Here is a 17,309-nt window from a genome sequence, read left to right as displayed (position 1 = left end):
TAAACCTGGTGCTGTCAGACTTTTTACTGTATCTGCAAAGACTTGATTACCTGAAAAGATTCACATTCCAACCATAATCTTGCAATTGTCTGTGTCTATATATATACATATATACACATATATGACGTGTTTGTGAAACCTATCTCTCCACTCACCTGATGAAGGAGCAGTGCTCCAAAAGCTCGTGCCACCAAATAAACCTGTTGAACTTTAACCTGGTGTTGTGAGACTTCTCACTGTGCCCACATTAGAATAGGTAGCTGCTTGATACAATGTTCTGAAAGGCCTCTTTCTGTGCAGTAGAACTCTATGGCTCTATGTTGAGCGTATGTTGGAACCTGAGATTTGTGCATTGGCTCCAAGGTGACACCTGCCATAAGAATGTTACAAATCAGCTCCCAATTCTCCAATGAATTATTAGAGCCTTTGGTTTCATTATCCCAAACACCAAATCATTTTAATTCTTTTCATGACATTTCTGTTTTTCTGTCATGTGATTTGATTCTCATCTCCCCACACATTGCCTGTGATCAACAGGCTGAATCAGCCATTTGAAGATTATTGAAATGCTTCTGCACAACAGTAAGGCCAAGCTGGGAAACACAGCAGAATATTAAATATGCTTTTTGTCACTCTATCATACAATGATCCTTTGATACTATTTAATTGGCTGCATTCAGGTAATTCACTGCCCAATTTTCCTTCATTCATTTTTTTGACAATTCTATCTTTCCAGATTCAGATTTAAAGGAATTGAGTTGGACAAATCCAAGGATCGGAGCATTAATCACCACAAAAGATTTATCACCACAATATCCATGGAAAATTCTCTGCCTTTCAGTACAGGAAATGGAAAGCCTAATATCCGGAAACAATGCTTCTTAATGCCTTAAATAAGAACAAAAGAAGCAAAAAATACTCAGTAAGTCAGGCAGCACCTGTTGAGAGAAACAGAATTAATGTTTCAGGTCGATACTTTTCATCAAAAGTTCTGGCCCTAAATAGTAGAATTTTTAGGAAACAGTGATGCAGGATGTTTTTAAGGAGAAAAATGTGAGGAATGACCAGAGGAAAGAGATTAAAATCAAAATGTTAACTTTCTCTTTCTGAAATGTTAACTCTGTCTCTGAAATTTTAACTTTTTTTTATTCATTCGTGGGACATGGGTGTCACTGAATGGCCAGTATTTATTGCCTATCTCTGGCTGTCCTTGAGAAGGTGGTGACGAGCTGCCTTCTTGAATTGTTGTATCCATGGGTTTTGGGTTGACCCATTATGCCTTTAGGGAGGGAATTCCAAGATTTTGACCCAGTGACTGTGAGGCAACAGTGATATGTTTCCAAGACAGGCGAGTGGCTTGGAGGGAAACTTGCAGGTGGTGGTGTTCCCATGTATCTGCTGCCCTTGTCCTTCTAGTTGGACATGGTCATGGGTTTGGAAGGTGCTGCCTTAAGGATCTTTGGTGAACTGCTCCACTGCATCTTGTAGATAATACACACGGCCGCTACTGTGTTGGTAGTGGAGGGAATGGATGTTTGTAGATGTGGTGCCAATCAAGCAGGCTGCTTTGACCTGGATGGTGTCAAGTTTCTTGAGTGTTGTTGGAGCTGCACCCATCCAGGCAAGTGGGACACCCCTCTGTCTTGTAGATGGTGGATAGGCTTTGGAAAACTAGGAGGTGGGTTACTTGCCACAGTATTCCTAGCCTCTGACCTGCTCTTGTAGCCACTCTGGTTATATGGCGCGTCCAGTTGAGTTTCTGGTCAATGATAACCCCAAGGATGTTGACAGTGGGCGGGGGGGGCGGGATGCTCAGTGATGGTAACACCATTGAATGTCAAGGGGCAGTGGTTAAAGTGTCTCATGTTGGTGACGGTCATTGCCTGGCATTTGTGTGGCCCAAATGTTACTTGCCACTTGTCAGCCCAAGCCTGGATATTGTTCAAATCTTGTTGCATTTAAACATGGACTGCTTCGGTATTTGAAGAGTTGCAAATGGTGTTAAACATTGTGTAATCATCGGCAAACATCCCCACTTCTGACCTTATGATGGACAGAAGATCATTGATGAAGCAGCTGAAGGTGGTTGGGCCTAGGAATCCCTGAGGGATTCCTGCAGAGATGTCCTGGAACTGAGATGACTGACCCTCCACAACCACATCCATCTTGCTTTGTGCCAGGTATGACTCCAACCAGCAGACAGTTTCCCCCTGATTCCCATTGTCTCCAGTTTCGCTAGGGTTCCTTGATGCCACACTCGGTCAAAAGCGGCCTTGATGTTGAGGGCTGTCACTCTCATCTCACCTCTGGAATTCAGTTCTTTCATCCCTATTTGAACCAAGACTGTAATGAGGTCAGGAGCTGAGTGACCCTGGCGAAACCCAAACTTGGCGTCACTGAGCAGGATACTGCTGAGCAGGTGCTGCTTGATAGCACTGTCAAAGACCCCGTTCCATCACTTTACTCATGATCAAGAGTAGATTGGGCGATAATTGGCTGGGTTGGATTTGTCCTGCTTTTTGTGTATAGGACATACCTGGGCAATTTTCTACGTTGTTGGGTAAAAGTCAGTGTTGTAACTGTACTGGAGGAACTTGGCTAGGGGAAGCGGCAAGTTCTGGAGCACAAGTCTTCAGTACGATTGCTGGAATTGCCTTTGCAGTATCCAGTGTCTCCAACTGTTTCTTGATATCATGTGGAGTGAATTGAAATGGCCGGAAACTGGTTTCTGATGTGCAGGGGATCTCTGGAGGAGGCTGAGATGGGTCGTCCACTCAGCACTTCTGGCCGAAGCTTGTTGTGAATGCTTCGGCCTTATCTTTTGCACTGATGTGCTGGGTTCCTCTATCATTGAGGATGGGGATATTTGTGGAGCCTCCTCCTCATTCAGTGAGTTGTTTAATTGTCCACCACTATTCACGGCTGGATGTGGCAGAACTGCAGAGCTTAGATCTGATCTCGCTGAAATGTTGGCTGGGGTTCTCCCAGCCTGCCGTGCTGTTCAAGCAGCGCAGTGGGTCAGAAGACAACAGCCGGATCTCTCAGATGCTTTTATTTAGCACAATCAGTTCCATGCTGCAGATCAGCACAGAGCTGATTATCATTTCAAAATTTGAATTTCCATATAATTAGTGGGCTTGGAATGATATCCTCTGGGCCCACAAGTGTCTCCCCCACCCGCTGGGAGTGGTTCCCACCAGCAGGGTTTACAACCACTCTCTCCGTAACAGGGAACGGATGTCCTTATCCCGCTGGTGGGAACAGAGGCCATTGAGGCCCCCCCCCAAGAGGACACAGGCAAGGGGGAGGAGTGTCCCTTGGGCATGGCCAACCTAGCACTGTCCACCTGGCACTGTCCAAGGGGCACACTTGCAATGCCCACCAGGCACTGGGCAGTATCAAGGGGGCAGAGCCAGAAAGGGCAGTCAGTGGTGGCAGGGGGACTCTGCAAGTGGGAGAGGAAGGGAGGAGGGTAGGTTGGGGCTGGCCCAGGGGGGAAGGCTGCCCATTGTGGGGGTTACAGGGGAGGCCAATGATTAGAGGCCAGCAATCAGCAGCCAACTGATGGCGGGGGGGGGGGGGCCAGTGCATACACGCTGGTCTCCCCACTGACAGATTGGTGCATGCACAGTCACATGCTCAGCACTATGCTGCTGGCTTTCAGGCAGGAAAAGACTCCGCCCTCTACTTTTCAACGTGAATCAGTCTGAGGCATCCTGTGTTGCTCAGAATGTTGGGAGATTCATTCAGTACGTCCAAAAAACGGGTGGGAAAATGGGAGAATTGGGCACTAATATTTGTTTTGGGAACATCTTGGCCTCTCTCTTTCAGAAATGTTAACTTTATTTAAGGAACAACTTTGCAGGTTAGAAAGGAAACCTTGAGTCTTGAAGCAATATGGTTAATGGATTCAGTAGCAGAGATGGGGCAAAGTCAGAGATTGTTGTAGAGGCAAAACATTTGCTGTCTTACTGGTGGAGAATGTGAAATTTCTAGTTCAGTTCCAAGGGAGTCATAGGGTAGAATCATTGGTTACAGCTCAGGAGGTGGCCATTGGGTCCATTGTAGCATTGCCTTTACAAGGATAATCATCTCGAACAACTCCTCCTGTAAATCTTTTCTGTTTTGCTCATGATTCATTCTATTTTGAAAGCCATGACTGGTTTGGCCTCCACCACATTCTCAGGCAGTGCATTCCAGATCCTATCCACTCACTGTGTAAAAAAATTACTGAGCATGTGAAGTGCCTTGTTCTACCTGAATGAGAAGCAAGGAATCAGCACAAAGGGATGGATTTTGGGCAGGATTAGAATTGGTTGTAACATTTCTCCAAGATTAAATTGGACCCAACATGTGTGTTTTTTTTTAAACAAAGAGATCAGAATGCATCACAAGGTCAGACAGTTAATTACAGCTGAGAATTCACTCTGGAAGTTGGAGTCAGTTTCAGGTGTCGCACACAACAGGAAATGGTTCTCAATGAGTTAAAACTCAAGAGTGGAAACAGCAGAGATTTGACACAATTCGCTGTGTTCTGAAGCTGGAAATCTTCCTGTGTAGTATTGTAGGTTCATAGTAGGATCAATATTGCTTCATATGGGCTGCCACTTCTCAGCATCAGATCTATTGACTGTTTTCTTTCCCTAATTGGCTGTATAACGATTGGAAACTCTACATCTGATGTATAAGCAGCTAAAGGCAGAGGCCATTCAACCCTGTCCTGTCTTTTAATTAGATCATGGCTGATCTGTACTGCCACTCTAATTATGCACAAGTCTTGATATTCTTAGCTAATAAAAAAACTATTTAATTTATTCTTGGAATTTTCAATTGATTCACAACCCTTTAGGTGGAAGAATTCCAAATTTCCACTCCTGTGTGTGAAGAAATGCTTCCCACTTTCACTCATGCATGGTCCAACTTTAATATTGTTTGTTTGTTCTAGATCCTCCACCGCAGTGGAAATAAGTTGCTCTGTATCTCCTCTATAAAATTACTTTATCAAATCCAAACACATTTCTCTAAAGTTAAATGTTCCAAGTTGGCAAAATCCCAAGTATTAATAATTTGTGATTGCCAGCATAACAGAGACCAGAGGGCCAATTTGTGACATTGCCCTTTTAAACACCAATATAATTTTGACTCATGGTTCTCTGGGAGTGAAATCTCTCATGTACAGCCAGATTCCAGGGATCATTAATCATGAAAATGCCTCTTTTCCCATTGCCCCAAGGTTTCTTCGTCCTTCAGCAAGTTTGATATTGCCATTTCTAGGTCAGCCTTCAAATAAATTGTGCAACAGTGTGTTTACACTAAAAGATTCATCAATGGTTAACCAGATAACGCACTGATTGATTTCCCCTGGGGTTTCAGAGCAGTAAGAACAGCCATTTTGCCAAGCTGTAGTCGAGACTGATGGGTGAAGCCACTGATATCCTTCTTTACAGAATCCCTTCACCTCATCCTGTTGCAGCCACTCTGTCACAGTGCACAGAGTGAATTCCATCAAGTATCTGAACATTTGTTTTGCCAAAACTGCTTTGAAATTATTGGAATATACCATTTTAATGTTTAGTACAATGAAATACAAAATCACCATAACATTGACTGATAACTCCTTCTGCATGCAGGGATTCTATGAACTGCATGTTTTACACAGTTACATTTACAACCAATTTAATCAAATGAGCTGTAAAACCCATCTGGTTCACTAATATCCTTTAGGGAAGGAAATCTGCTGTCCTTACCCCGGTCTGGTCTACATGTGAATCCAGAGCCACAGCAAAATGGTTGACTCTCAGCTGCCCTCAGGCAACTAGGGATGGGCAATAAATGCTGACTGGCCAGCAAAGCCCACGTCCCATGAATGAATAATAAAAAAGGTTGGCAATGTGAAGATAAACTTTTATGGATAGGATAGGTAAATATCAAATTCAACTTCAAACTAGCGTCAGTCACAGGTAGAGACTCCGGGTCAGAGAGAGAGACTCCAGGTCAGAGTCGATCAGTTTAATGAAAATGAGGTTTAGAAATTGTGCTCCTGATTCCAAAATACAAGTTGTCCATGGAAGCAGAATTACAACAGCTAACGCTTTTCCAAATTTGACACTGGGTATGACCACAATCGCTATGCTCTGGATTAATGGCCTGGGCCTACGTGGAAGAGCCACACCCAGCCTGTTTCTGAGCATAGGGCACTGGACAAAAGGTCAGAAAACCAAGGAATCTGTCCTCAACTCAGTTACACTGCTCACCGTAAATATCATTTATTAAACTGAGTTTATGAAGCAATTATATTGTACACAAAACTCAGCCAATCTCACAATTAGAGACACCTGCTGGTGATTAGTGTTCAGGTTTTACTAACCATTCAGTCTTAACTAAACCTCTTTAGAGATACATTTAAAGTATGAGAATTCACAAAGAGAATGAAAAAGTCAGAAAGGAATGGTGAAGAAATGATTAACTTCCTGACTGTGACTCCTAGTTAAAGCCTTGTTGACAAAGCTATTTTTCCACACGGTATTGGGTATCACTGAATACTTAGTGCCAATTAAACAGGATGTACAACACAGAAAGAGGCCATTCGGCCCATCCAATCCATGCTTATGCTGCATTTAAACCTCCTCCAATTTTCCTTAAATACATGTATCATTATAACCCTCTATTCCCTTCTCGCTCGTGCCAATCCAGTTTCTCTTTAACTATATCTATTCACTTCAACCACTTCCCGTGGTCGCAAATTCCAAATTCTCACCACTCTTTGGATAAAGTTTCTTCCGAATTTCCTGTTGGATATCTCGATGACTATTGATAGCCACAATTTTATCAAAACCTTCCATTATTTTGAAGATCTTTGTTACGTCACTCCAGCTTTCTTTTTCAAGACAAGAAGAACGCAGCCTGTTTATCTTTGCTTGACATATAAACTCACTGAGTTATCTGAAAATTTAGAAATTGTGCTCTTGATTCCAAAGTACAAGTCATTCATGTAAACAGCAATGGTCCCTTGTGGGACACCACTTCCCACCTCCTGAATAACTACTCTTTTACTCTAACTCTCCTGATGCCAGCTAGCAATCCATTCAAGCACCTGAGCCCTGACTCCACATTCTCTAGCTGTATTCATTGGTCTATTATGGGACATCTTATTAGAGGCCTTTTCAAAATCCTATCTCATGGCAGTTTAGGATTCAGAGGGTAAATGAAAGGCACAGCTCCACTGGGAACCTGCAGCATGAGCACCCACAAGTAAGGCCACCAGAATTTGGATTTAGTTAGCACCTTTCACAACCTCAGGACATTCCATCCTGCCTCCAGTCAATTAAGTATTTTTGAATTCAGAACCTGCAGCCAATGTTCACATTGCAATGAGATCAGTTAATGTGTGTGTGTGCTGATGTTGGCTGAGGGATGGATGTTGGTCCAGGCCCCCAGGTGAATTGCCTGTACCTCCTCAGAGTTACATGATCTCAGGAGGTGGGCCTGAGCTCCAGGCTGTAAACTCTGGCATAGCACAGCAATTGGATTACACAGACCATTCAGCACTGGTGTTAATGCTCCACACATACCTGTTCATCATCTCACCCTATCAACTTATCCTTCTATTCTTCTCCCCTTTTGAGCTCCTTTAGTTTCCCCTTAAATGAATCCCTGCAAAGCCCAACATGATTGTTTGGCTTGAAAAGGTAAAAGGAGATTGAGGTGTCCAGAAGAGGCTCATTCTGCAGAGATTATAAGGTTCTACTGTCTAAACACAGAACATACTCCTTACATGATAGAATACAGTTCAAATGGAAGTCATTTATTTCCATTTTGTCACACATTAGTGGGATTAACTGGCTCATTTGTTCTCTCTTTCGCAAACCTGTGGATGACCTTTCCTGCAGCTGTTCTGAGCCATATGAGTCTGTTACTTCATACAAGCACTATCCTTCAAATCCCCTCTGCTTCCCTCTATTGCTGCCGTAGCCAGTCAGACCACACCATCACACCTGAGACAGAGTTATACTTTTTGTTACAGATAGTGAGGATTCTGAGCCCATAAATCTCCATCAAAAATGAGGAAATGGCCATGAGGGAGTATTCACATCGTAAGGTTAATCAGCCTCCAAATCCTCTCACTGTTTCTCATTATTCTCCAGGAAGCTACAAAAACAGCAGCTGGATATTTTTAAATTTTGCACTGATGAAGTTGCATTTTGCACCAATAATGACTGAGCAACTCTCAAGCCTCGGGAAGGTTCAGACTGCAATCAGACCGAGTCACCCAGACACGGAATTTTTCCATCCTGCCTGTCACAGGAATTGTAGCGGGCAGGACACACACCATACAAAGGTCCACTGACCTCGGGCAGGATTTTCTGGTCTTGGAGTGAGTGCCTCAGAGTTGAATGCACATCCTGTAGCATTTAGCAACACTGTAATAACTGAGACTGAGCAAACAGACCAAAGCTGCTTTATAAAATACTTAATGAAATCTGCCTATACTTGTTGCTAGAGTAAAAGATTAATCTTACAGTAAAGTCCCACCACTTACAGGAGTTATGTCTCCACAAAACCTCGCAAACGGCGAAATCACAAACGACCAAGATACTTTACAATGGGAGTCAGATAGGTTCCAACAATCCTAAAATGTAACATGTATAAAGGGACGAAGGCAATAAAAAACAATACTGTTAATAAATTTAAAGAGAGATTGACTGAACACATTGTCTACAAACTAAAACAAGAACAATTTTGCAGAATGTAAAACTTGTCACACTTTTGTGCTTTATTTGAGGTGATCAGGAATTAAATTGCAGCAACAAGGAACACCAACATGGAAACAATGGCAGGTGCTCCATGGGCTGTGTGCAAGTTCTACTGTAGCAAATCCATCACTGACACCTTCCACTTCATTTGATGGATTTTTTTCTGGCATCTTCTAAAGTTGGCTTCTATTTTTATGTTTTAAAATGTGGAGGAATTAACACTTCAGCAATATGGTGTACAAGGATTTATGTATGGATGAGGAAGTCACAAATGGCAGGATATTACCATATTCATATTTATTGGATTATAACATGAATAAATGAATTTTAACAGCCCCTAGATAATCCTGCAATTTCAATCCATTTCTAATTGAGCCATTTCTCGTGGTTGGCTGCCCTCGTGTGGTTGTCTGAGGCTCAGCACTCTCTCAATAATCCTGTTTTGTCCCTTTGCTCCACTCTCAATCCCCCATTACAAAATATTTACATTACTACAATGCATTGTCACATATAAAAACTGCACCAGATGACTGAAGTGCAGTAACTTGCTATAAAGATACATTCAGTATCATTCTGCAGTAATAATCTCCCACAAATGTTAATGTGATCATCACTCTGTTAATTATTTGTTGGGAGAATTAGTGGAGGATTGAATATTGGCAAGCAGAGAACTTCTTATACTGTCTGGGGGTCTTTACCATGTAACTGAATTAGCAGGTTAGATCACAGGTTAACAATCGAACCCAGGGACAGATTGTCCAAACTCAATGCTGACCTTATAATAAATCATTTTTTTACAAATAGGCAGTGCAGACAGAACTGAGATCTGTATGAATTAATTTTCACATAGAATAGCCCTTAGCAAAGCAAGAATTTAAATATAGTCAGGAGCAGTTCCCAATCCATGTAGTTTCGAATATAAACTGACAAAATCAGCTGTATCTGGACAGTTTGAAACCTGGATTTGACGGTTAGTGTGAGAGTACTCCAAGGTTATTTGAATGCAAAGACTGATGAGACACATTGCTCACAGTAATCACCTTGCACTTCTGTTAACCACTTTAATATTCTGTTATCAAGTTCATTGTCAAGGTTGCTCCTCTTCCCCAAGGCTATGCATCTTCTACTAGCTAGTGGCAGCTGCAGTTTTAAGTTTTTCTTGCACTTCTTCTCGGGTCAATGAGCCCAAAATCTTCACCACTTTCTCACGCGATCTGCAACCCTTCAAAAGAATAGCAGTTTGGGAATAGCATTGTGCAGGAGGAAAGGCAAGAATCACAGTCAACACAGAGCATCACACTGCCAGCTACTTAACCAAATAGTAGTGAAAATACAACAAGAATTGCAATGTGTCAACCTCAACGGCCAAAGGAAAATTAAATCAATCAAATAGAAGGTCAAATTTGGCCATTCTCACCCCATCGCCTTGCTTCCATGTGGAGGCTGTGAAAATGTTTGGTCGCTGGAAAGATAAAATTCTTTATCAGTGTTCTGGAAACACAGGTGAACGTTCAGTCAGGTGTCACTGGGATGAAAGATCACTTTGCGAGGGATTGTAATGTTAAAGCTATAAGATGCTACAGTATATCAGCTCTTACCCACTGTTCCTTTAACAAGTGGAGGATCTGGAATGCGCTGCCTGAAAGGGCGGTGGAAGCAGATTCAATCACAACTTTCAGAAGGGAGCTAGATTAATATTTGAAGAGAGAAATTTGCAGGACAATATTGAAAGAGCAGGATGCTAGGACTAATTCGATATCTCCTTTCAAATGGGTTTGATGGGATGAATGGCCTCCTAATTCTAATTGCCCAAAGCTTGCTTGTTATGTAACAGGAATGTGGAGGTTAGGTAATGAGGAATTTTGATTCAAAAAGGAATGGCGTTCCTCTGTCTGACTGACATCACCCAGTCTTCTCTCCTTCTAACGTTGAAGAATCCTGTGCAAATTTTGGCAGTTTTTGTTTTTACTGACAGTAATGATTTGGAATTAGGTCATCTCACCAGCTTTCTGTCCATGCTAGATTGTGAAATGGGAAGTTAGCAAGCTGAGAAAATAATTGTTTATATAGTGAAGAAACTCAAACTGATTTTTTTAAATGTAAAAACTATGCAATAAATCTACTAAATATATCTGATTAAATTTACTGTGTGACAGACAGCACAATGGACTATGCAGCTTAACAATATGACATTCTGTACATCATTCATCATGCTGGGAACCCCACAATCTCACACTCTGAGAATGGTAAATGGAGATGGCAAATGGAGCTGGTACTTCACCACAACTGGAGGGTGCCAGAAGCTGGTTACATCATCACAGGAAGATTTCATGCAGTTAGTGAATGGCCCTCCCCCCTCAGCAGAACCTGGATACAAACTGTCTCTGAGCTGACAACATACCTTGTCCAGGACAACTTCACTTTTCTTTAATCCCAGCACCTTGGCCAGATAGCGAACCAGTTCTGCATTTGCCTCCCCATCAGATGGAGGAGCTGCAATAGCCACACCAACTGCCCCTTCTGACACATCTACAGGACACAAGGATAAGAATTACCATCACCGGAACACACGCAGTGCTTTACAGCAGACAAGAATCAGGGAAATGCTACAAGATTTTAATATTATTGTTAGATTGTGCCTTTAAGAAATGTGTTTAGCATGTTCCTTATACAGGGTCTGTTTTAAAGTGTTTTTTTAATATCGGTGCCATTCTGTCTTTATACAGCAGCTCTGTGTTGTTACAATAGCATAATTGCTTCTAATTGTTAGAATGTTTAATTTTATTCAGGACTGTTGCTTTTAGTGGTTCCCCTGAGATTTTGCAAAATAGGACCTGATTAAGTTGATGGACAGGTAATATCATATGACTGGGTGAAGCTAGGTTTACAGAGGATTCAAGCTTAGTTGTTTCTTCGAAGCTGCTTTGAGTTGAGAGAGAGCAGTGCCTCTTGTTTCCCTTCTCCGGAGACTGGAATCTGCCAGGAGATAAGTCTCTTTCTCAAAGATTCTGCTGTATGAGAGCGGATCTTTCTCTACGACTTGCTATTTTGGAAGCTGCAGGAAGCAAGCTATCCCTTTCTGTCTCTGAAGTCTGAAGACTGGGAGCTGCCAGAGACTAGGTTTACTTCTCTACAGTTCTGCTGTTTGAGTTTCTCTGGAAACTGCTGTCTGGATCTCTGTCCAGAAGTATTAAAAGGTTGGAAATATAGCACCATGCGAACATACTTGTGTTTTTGTACAAACTAATTTTGAAGAAGGGTATCTGTCAATGGGGATATTTCTTTAAATTGGAACAATAGCGGTAGTTAGCTGTTAAGAATTATACTTTGTCATAGTTAAGTATCTTAATTGTAAAAGTTGTGCTAATTCTTTTTGTTATATTCTGTGTTTTTATATAAAGTTTGTTTTGAGATAAGCTAGGGGAATTTCACAGTAACTTCATTGCAGTATTAATGTAAGCCTTATTTGTGACTAACAAAATAAACTTTACTTTAACTTTTTCCTAGTGGATCATTTCAATCATACCGGGAGTGAAACATCTTAGGTTCATTCTAATGCCAAAATCAAAAGTAAAAGTTGGAGTCTTGGCTGACTTCATAATTTATCTTAGCATTTCTGATCTGGTTCCTAACAAGGTTCTGACAGGGTCACAAACCATAACAACATAACTCAAGCAAGCTCGAAAGATCAAATGAGCCCAAAATATAAAGATACATAAGACATAAAGAGCGGATGTTAGCAGCTAATCCAAGAGATTCTTGTTTCAGGTGATCCAGAGTGAGTGGGTTAGCTTTGCACTGTAAGTGATTAGTGTGCGGTAAAGTTAGTTCTCAGTTACCCAGCTGTTTGACAATAGAAACTGGTACAGCACTTAGGAAAAATTCCTCTGAAATACCTGCCCATGACTGTAAAAGCCAGTGTTACTTGTTCTTTTCTGCAGCTGTGATGTAGATGTATAATGTGAATATTAGTGTGAGTGAATTATTCCACGTTGCTTACCTGTTACAGCATTTTGTTTGGATCCAGGTTTGGCATGAATGGCAATCAAAACAAAACCATCCTTATCAAATTTCACAGGTTCCTGGGCTGCCAGTGGTGGTTTTGTAGTGTTCTTCACTTTCATCTTATTGAGACAAAATTGAGACAACTGTCACAAAGTGTGATTCCATCTGGTGGTGGAATCAGTTATGACACAATCTTAAGAAGTTACAGGTATACAGGTTGAAACTGAAATTAGATACATTACATTTTGAAATAGTGACAGCTGTAAAGAGACAAACAACTGATACTAGCCGCATAGAAATAACAATAGAATATAGATAGGTTTGCCACCTCATGCCAAATCTTGTATCATTAGGCACTAGGTCTAAACACAATAGATGTAAAATTGTAATGCATAGATTATTGTAAGTATTTTGCCCTCAACATCTAATTGGATATATTTCCTTTTCAATTCTGTCTCTGTGTTAAAGATTTCCTGACTCCAGTCCATTGCCAATTTCTGGTTTAGAGGTTACAGTAACCTGCGTTGCTCCAGATGAAAGCTACATGTTTTACAGGTGATCTGACTAGTGTGACTACATGTTTTCTGAAGCAACACTTCCAGATTGTGAGCATCATCAGCTCTCAACACAAACTTAAAGAGACAATATTATTTTGCAATTACCAATATGCAACATGAGGATGTTCATAAAACACAGCACCAGAAAGTAACTAAAGATAAATTAATTTTGTTTACATGGGATACTTTCTGGTATTTCAGGGGTCACATTCCAGAATTATATTATAATTAAGCTGATTGCCTTATGGAATAAGTCAAATTATGTTTTTTTAATTCATTTGTGGGACATGGGCTTCGCTGGCCGACCAACATTTATTGCCCACCCCTAGTTGCCTTTGGAGGGCAGTTGAGAATCAACCACATTGCTGTGGCTCTGGAGTCACGTGAAGGTCACACCAGGTCAGGACATTACTGAATCAGATGGATTTTTCCGACAACCAACATTTTTAAAAAATTGAATTCAAATTCCACTAGCTGCCGTGGTGAGATTTGAACATGGGTCCCATTACATTAGCTGACTTTCCTGAATTAATAGTCTAGCAATAATACCACTAGGCCATCTCCTCCCTACAACAAATCAATCTCCTGCAGCAAACAACTGAAAATCAAAACCAAGTGAAGGTGAGGCAGAGTTGGAGAGCTAAAGGCACACGTGAAATAGCAACTTGTTTACAGAGCTGCTTTAGCGCTGTAAAGCATACCATGACACTTATACCGTGCAATCATTGAACAAAGTTGCCATTAAGCTATACAGGATGATATTAAAGGAGAAGGTAAAAAGGCAGCGAGGTTTAGGGAGGGAATTCCAGAGTTAAAGGTACCAATGGTGCAGCAAAGAAAACTGGGGATGCTGAAGAAGAGACGGATTGGTGGAATGTAGCAAATTGGAGGTTACAGAGATAGAAAGGGAGGATATGAAGGTAATTGAACATGAGGATGAGAATTTTAAATCTGAGACATTATTGGAATGGAGGCCAATGTAGCTCAGCAAACACAGATGAAGAGTGAAGATTTGGTGCAACATTTTAATTTAGACAAAAACAGAAAATTCTGGAAAAGCTCAGCAGGTCTGACTGCATCTGTGGAGAGAGAATAGATGTGGAGTTGCCGGTGTTGGACTAGGGTAAGCACAGTAAGAAGTCTCACAACACCAGATTAAAGTCCTACCTGATATTGTGAGACTTCTTACAGAGAGAACAGAGCCAATGTTTCGAGTCTTGATGAACCTTTGCTCTTTCTCTCCACAAACGCTGCCAGACCTGCTGAGCTTCCAACATTTTCTATTTTTGTTTCAGATTCCAGCATCCACAGTATTTTGCTTTAATGTATAATCTGATCTCAAAACATTCTGTCCCTAAGGGGCAATATAGAACAAACGGTCACAGGTATGGGTTGCAAGGTGGTAGATTTAAAACTGAGGTGAGGAGGCACTACTTCTTGCAGAGGGTGGTGAATTTCTGGAACTCGCTGTGGAGCCTGAATTGATAAATGGTTTCAAGAGGGAGATTTTTGATGTTTTAAAATTTGTTACATGTACTAATATACAGAGAAAATTATTGTTCCTTGTGCGCTATACAAAGCATACCGTTCATAGAGAAGGAAACGAGAGAATGCAGAATGTAGTGTTACAGTCATAGCTAAGGTATAGAAATCATAGAAACTCTACAGTGCAGAAAGAGGCCATTTGGCACATCGAATCTGCACCGACCACAATCCCACCAGGCCCTACCCCTATATTCCTACATATTTATCCACTAATCCCTCTAACCTGCGCATCCCAGGACACTAAGGAGCAATTCTAGCATGGCCAATCAACCTAACCTGCATATCTTTGGACTGTGAAAGAAAACCAGAGCACCTACAGCAAACCCACACAGGGGCAAGGAGACTGTGCAAACTCCACACAGTCAATGACCCAAGCTGGGAATTGAACCCAGGTCCCTGGAGCTGTGAAACAGCAGTGCTAACCACACCACCCAGGTGTAGAGGTGTTGAGAAAGATCAACTTAATGCAAGATAAGTTCATTCACAATTCTGACAGCAGCAGGGGAGAAGCTCTTCTTGAGTCAGTTGGTACATGACCTCAGACTTATGTTATCTTTTTCCTGACAGAAGGTGGGAGAGAGAATATCTGGGGTGCATGAGGTCCTTAATTATGTTGACTGCTTTGCCAAGGCAGCGGGAAGTGTAGGCAGAGTCAATGGATGGGAGACTGGTTTGTGTAATACATTGGTCTACATTCACGACCTTTAGTAGTTCCGAGTGGTCTTGGGCAGTGCAGGAGCCATACCAAGCTTGATACAACCAGAAAGAATGCTTTCTGTGGTGCATCTGTAAAAGTTGATGAGAGTTGTAGCTGACATGCCAAATTTCCTCAGTCTTCTGTGAAAGCAGAAGCTTCTTAAACTATAGAGTCGGCATGGGGGCGGGGGAACCAGGACAGGTTGTTGGTGATCTGGACTGCTAAAAAACTTGAAGCTCTCCACCCTTAATTAAAAAAAGGGAAAGGGGGATTTGGGGAGCAGGTGGGGAGATGGATTTGAGACCAGGGAAAGGTTGAATGGCAGAGTAGACTCGAAGAACTTAATTCGCATACTGCTGATCCTAATGATATACCTCCTGGGTCCACAGTTATAACAGAAACTCTATACGGTCACACTGCAGACTCAGCACTGGTGTGATATGTCTCACAGTAAGTCTCACACCAAGTTAACGTCCAACAGGTTTGGCCAGTTCCAAAAGCTAGTGGTGTTTGCTACCAAATAAACCTGCTGGACTTTAACCTGGTGTTGTAAGACTTCTTACTGTGTTTACCCCAGTCCAACGCCGGCATCACCGCATCGTAACACGTTTACATCACAGGTTTCCATTATAAAGGGGGACAATGAAGCATCAGAGCCAGCCGCTATCATTGCCCCGTTTCAACAGCTGCGGCCCCGTTACCATTCGGATTTCTGTTGCGTTTTTCGGCATGCTGCTTTCCCCGGTGCCGCCTGCCTGCCTGCGCTCCCCCCCGCGGGCAGCCCTCAGCAGCGGCCGGCCGGTAAGAAAGCCTAGGCTTGTACTGGTTACTGTGAACAAAAAGCCCGGAAAGCGGATCCTTCTCATGAAGGCCAGACCGCCCGAACGGTCAGGCTGCACGGTCGCCAGGTAACCGGACCAGGCCCAAATCCCCCAGAATGCTCAGCGGTACCGCTCATGCGCGCCCCCAGCTGTGACAAGGTGAAGTTTGGGAACAAGATTGAACTTCCACCCATTCGCACTTTAACCGGTTAATTCAACAACTATACTAAAGGTATTCACATCCTACTCCTATTTTCCCTGCTCCTGGTAATGCTCGTTAACTTTTCCTCTCCAATTTTTTCCAGTTCTGATGTTGTGTCCTGCTGAATATTCCAGCATCTTGTTTTTATATTAAAAATTCTTTGGAATTTACAGCCAAAGTGCGGTGAAAAATTTCCTTTTTCTATACACAAGGAATTATTTTGACTCCATTGCCATTTCTGGCAGCTGGTTTGAGTTGAAACTCAGCAAAATGACAGAAGCAGATTCTCCCAAGACAGTGTCACGTTAGTATCTTATTTCTAACGCCAAATAGTGAATATAAAAAGTACAGTATATTAGTATTTTAATCATCTTCACAATTGGCCAGAATTATCAGTAAATATAGTGGCACACGGCACCAGGGACGCAGGCTCAATTCCAACCTCAGGTATGGAGTCTGCATGTTCTCCCCGTGTTTCCTTCCATAGTCAGAAGATTTGCAGGTGAGGTTGATTGGCTATGCTAAATTATCCTTTAGTACCAGGGGAAATTACAGGGATAGGGTAGCATAGCTGTCTCATAGTACCAAGGTCCCAGGTTCAATTCCCAGCATAGGTCACTTATCTGTGGAGTTTGCATGTTCTTCCCATGTCTGCACATGTTTCCTCCCAGTCTGAAAGATGTGCTGGTAGTTGCATTACCCAGAACAGGCTCCAGCACATGGTGACTA

At 42.1% G+C, this 17,309-nt stretch overlaps 1 protein-coding gene across 1 annotated transcript; it reads right to left on the bottom strand.

Annotated features, from left to right (window-relative positions):
* Nucleotides 1-8,682: 8,682 nt before the first annotated feature.
* On the bottom strand, nucleotides 8,683-16,500 carry cunh15orf40 (chromosome unknown C15orf40 homolog). The gene is made up of 4 exons (XM_080184323.1): nucleotides 16,259-16,500; nucleotides 12,754-12,877; nucleotides 11,155-11,282; nucleotides 8,683-9,975 (listed from the first exon to the last, which is right to left on the bottom strand). The coding sequence occupies exons 1-4, from the start codon at nucleotides 16,421-16,423 to the stop codon at nucleotides 9,880-9,882; spliced, it is 513 nt and encodes a 170-aa protein (XP_080040449.1). The 5' UTR covers nucleotides 16,424-16,500; the 3' UTR covers nucleotides 8,683-9,879.
* Between the last annotated feature and the right edge of the window lie 809 nt (nucleotides 16,501-17,309).

Source organism: Carcharhinus amblyrhynchos, unplaced genomic scaffold, assembly GCF_965287045.1.
Source record: "Carcharhinus amblyrhynchos unplaced genomic scaffold, sCarAmb.v2.hapA scaffold_673, whole genome shotgun sequence".
NCBI lineage: Eukaryota > Metazoa > Chordata > Chondrichthyes > Carcharhiniformes > Carcharhinidae > Carcharhinus > Carcharhinus amblyrhynchos.
Note: the sequence above shows the minus strand (reverse complement) of the source record. Positions and strands in the feature narration are given on the sequence as shown.

Excerpts from the sequence above, each read along its gene's own strand:
- cunh15orf40 (XM_080184323.1), bottom strand. The coding sequence starts at position 16,423 with ATGAGAAGGATCCGCTTTCCGGGCTTTTTGTTCACAGTAACCAGTACA. Across the intron at positions 12,878-16,258 it reads ACGCAACAGAAATCCGAATG|ATGAAAGTGAAGAACACTAC; the intron begins GTAACGGGGCCG and ends TGTCTCAATAAG. Across the intron at positions 9,976-11,154 it reads GTGAAGTTGTCCTGGACAAG|GGTTGCAGATCGCGTGAGAA; the intron begins GTATGTTGTCAG and ends ATTCTTTTGAAG.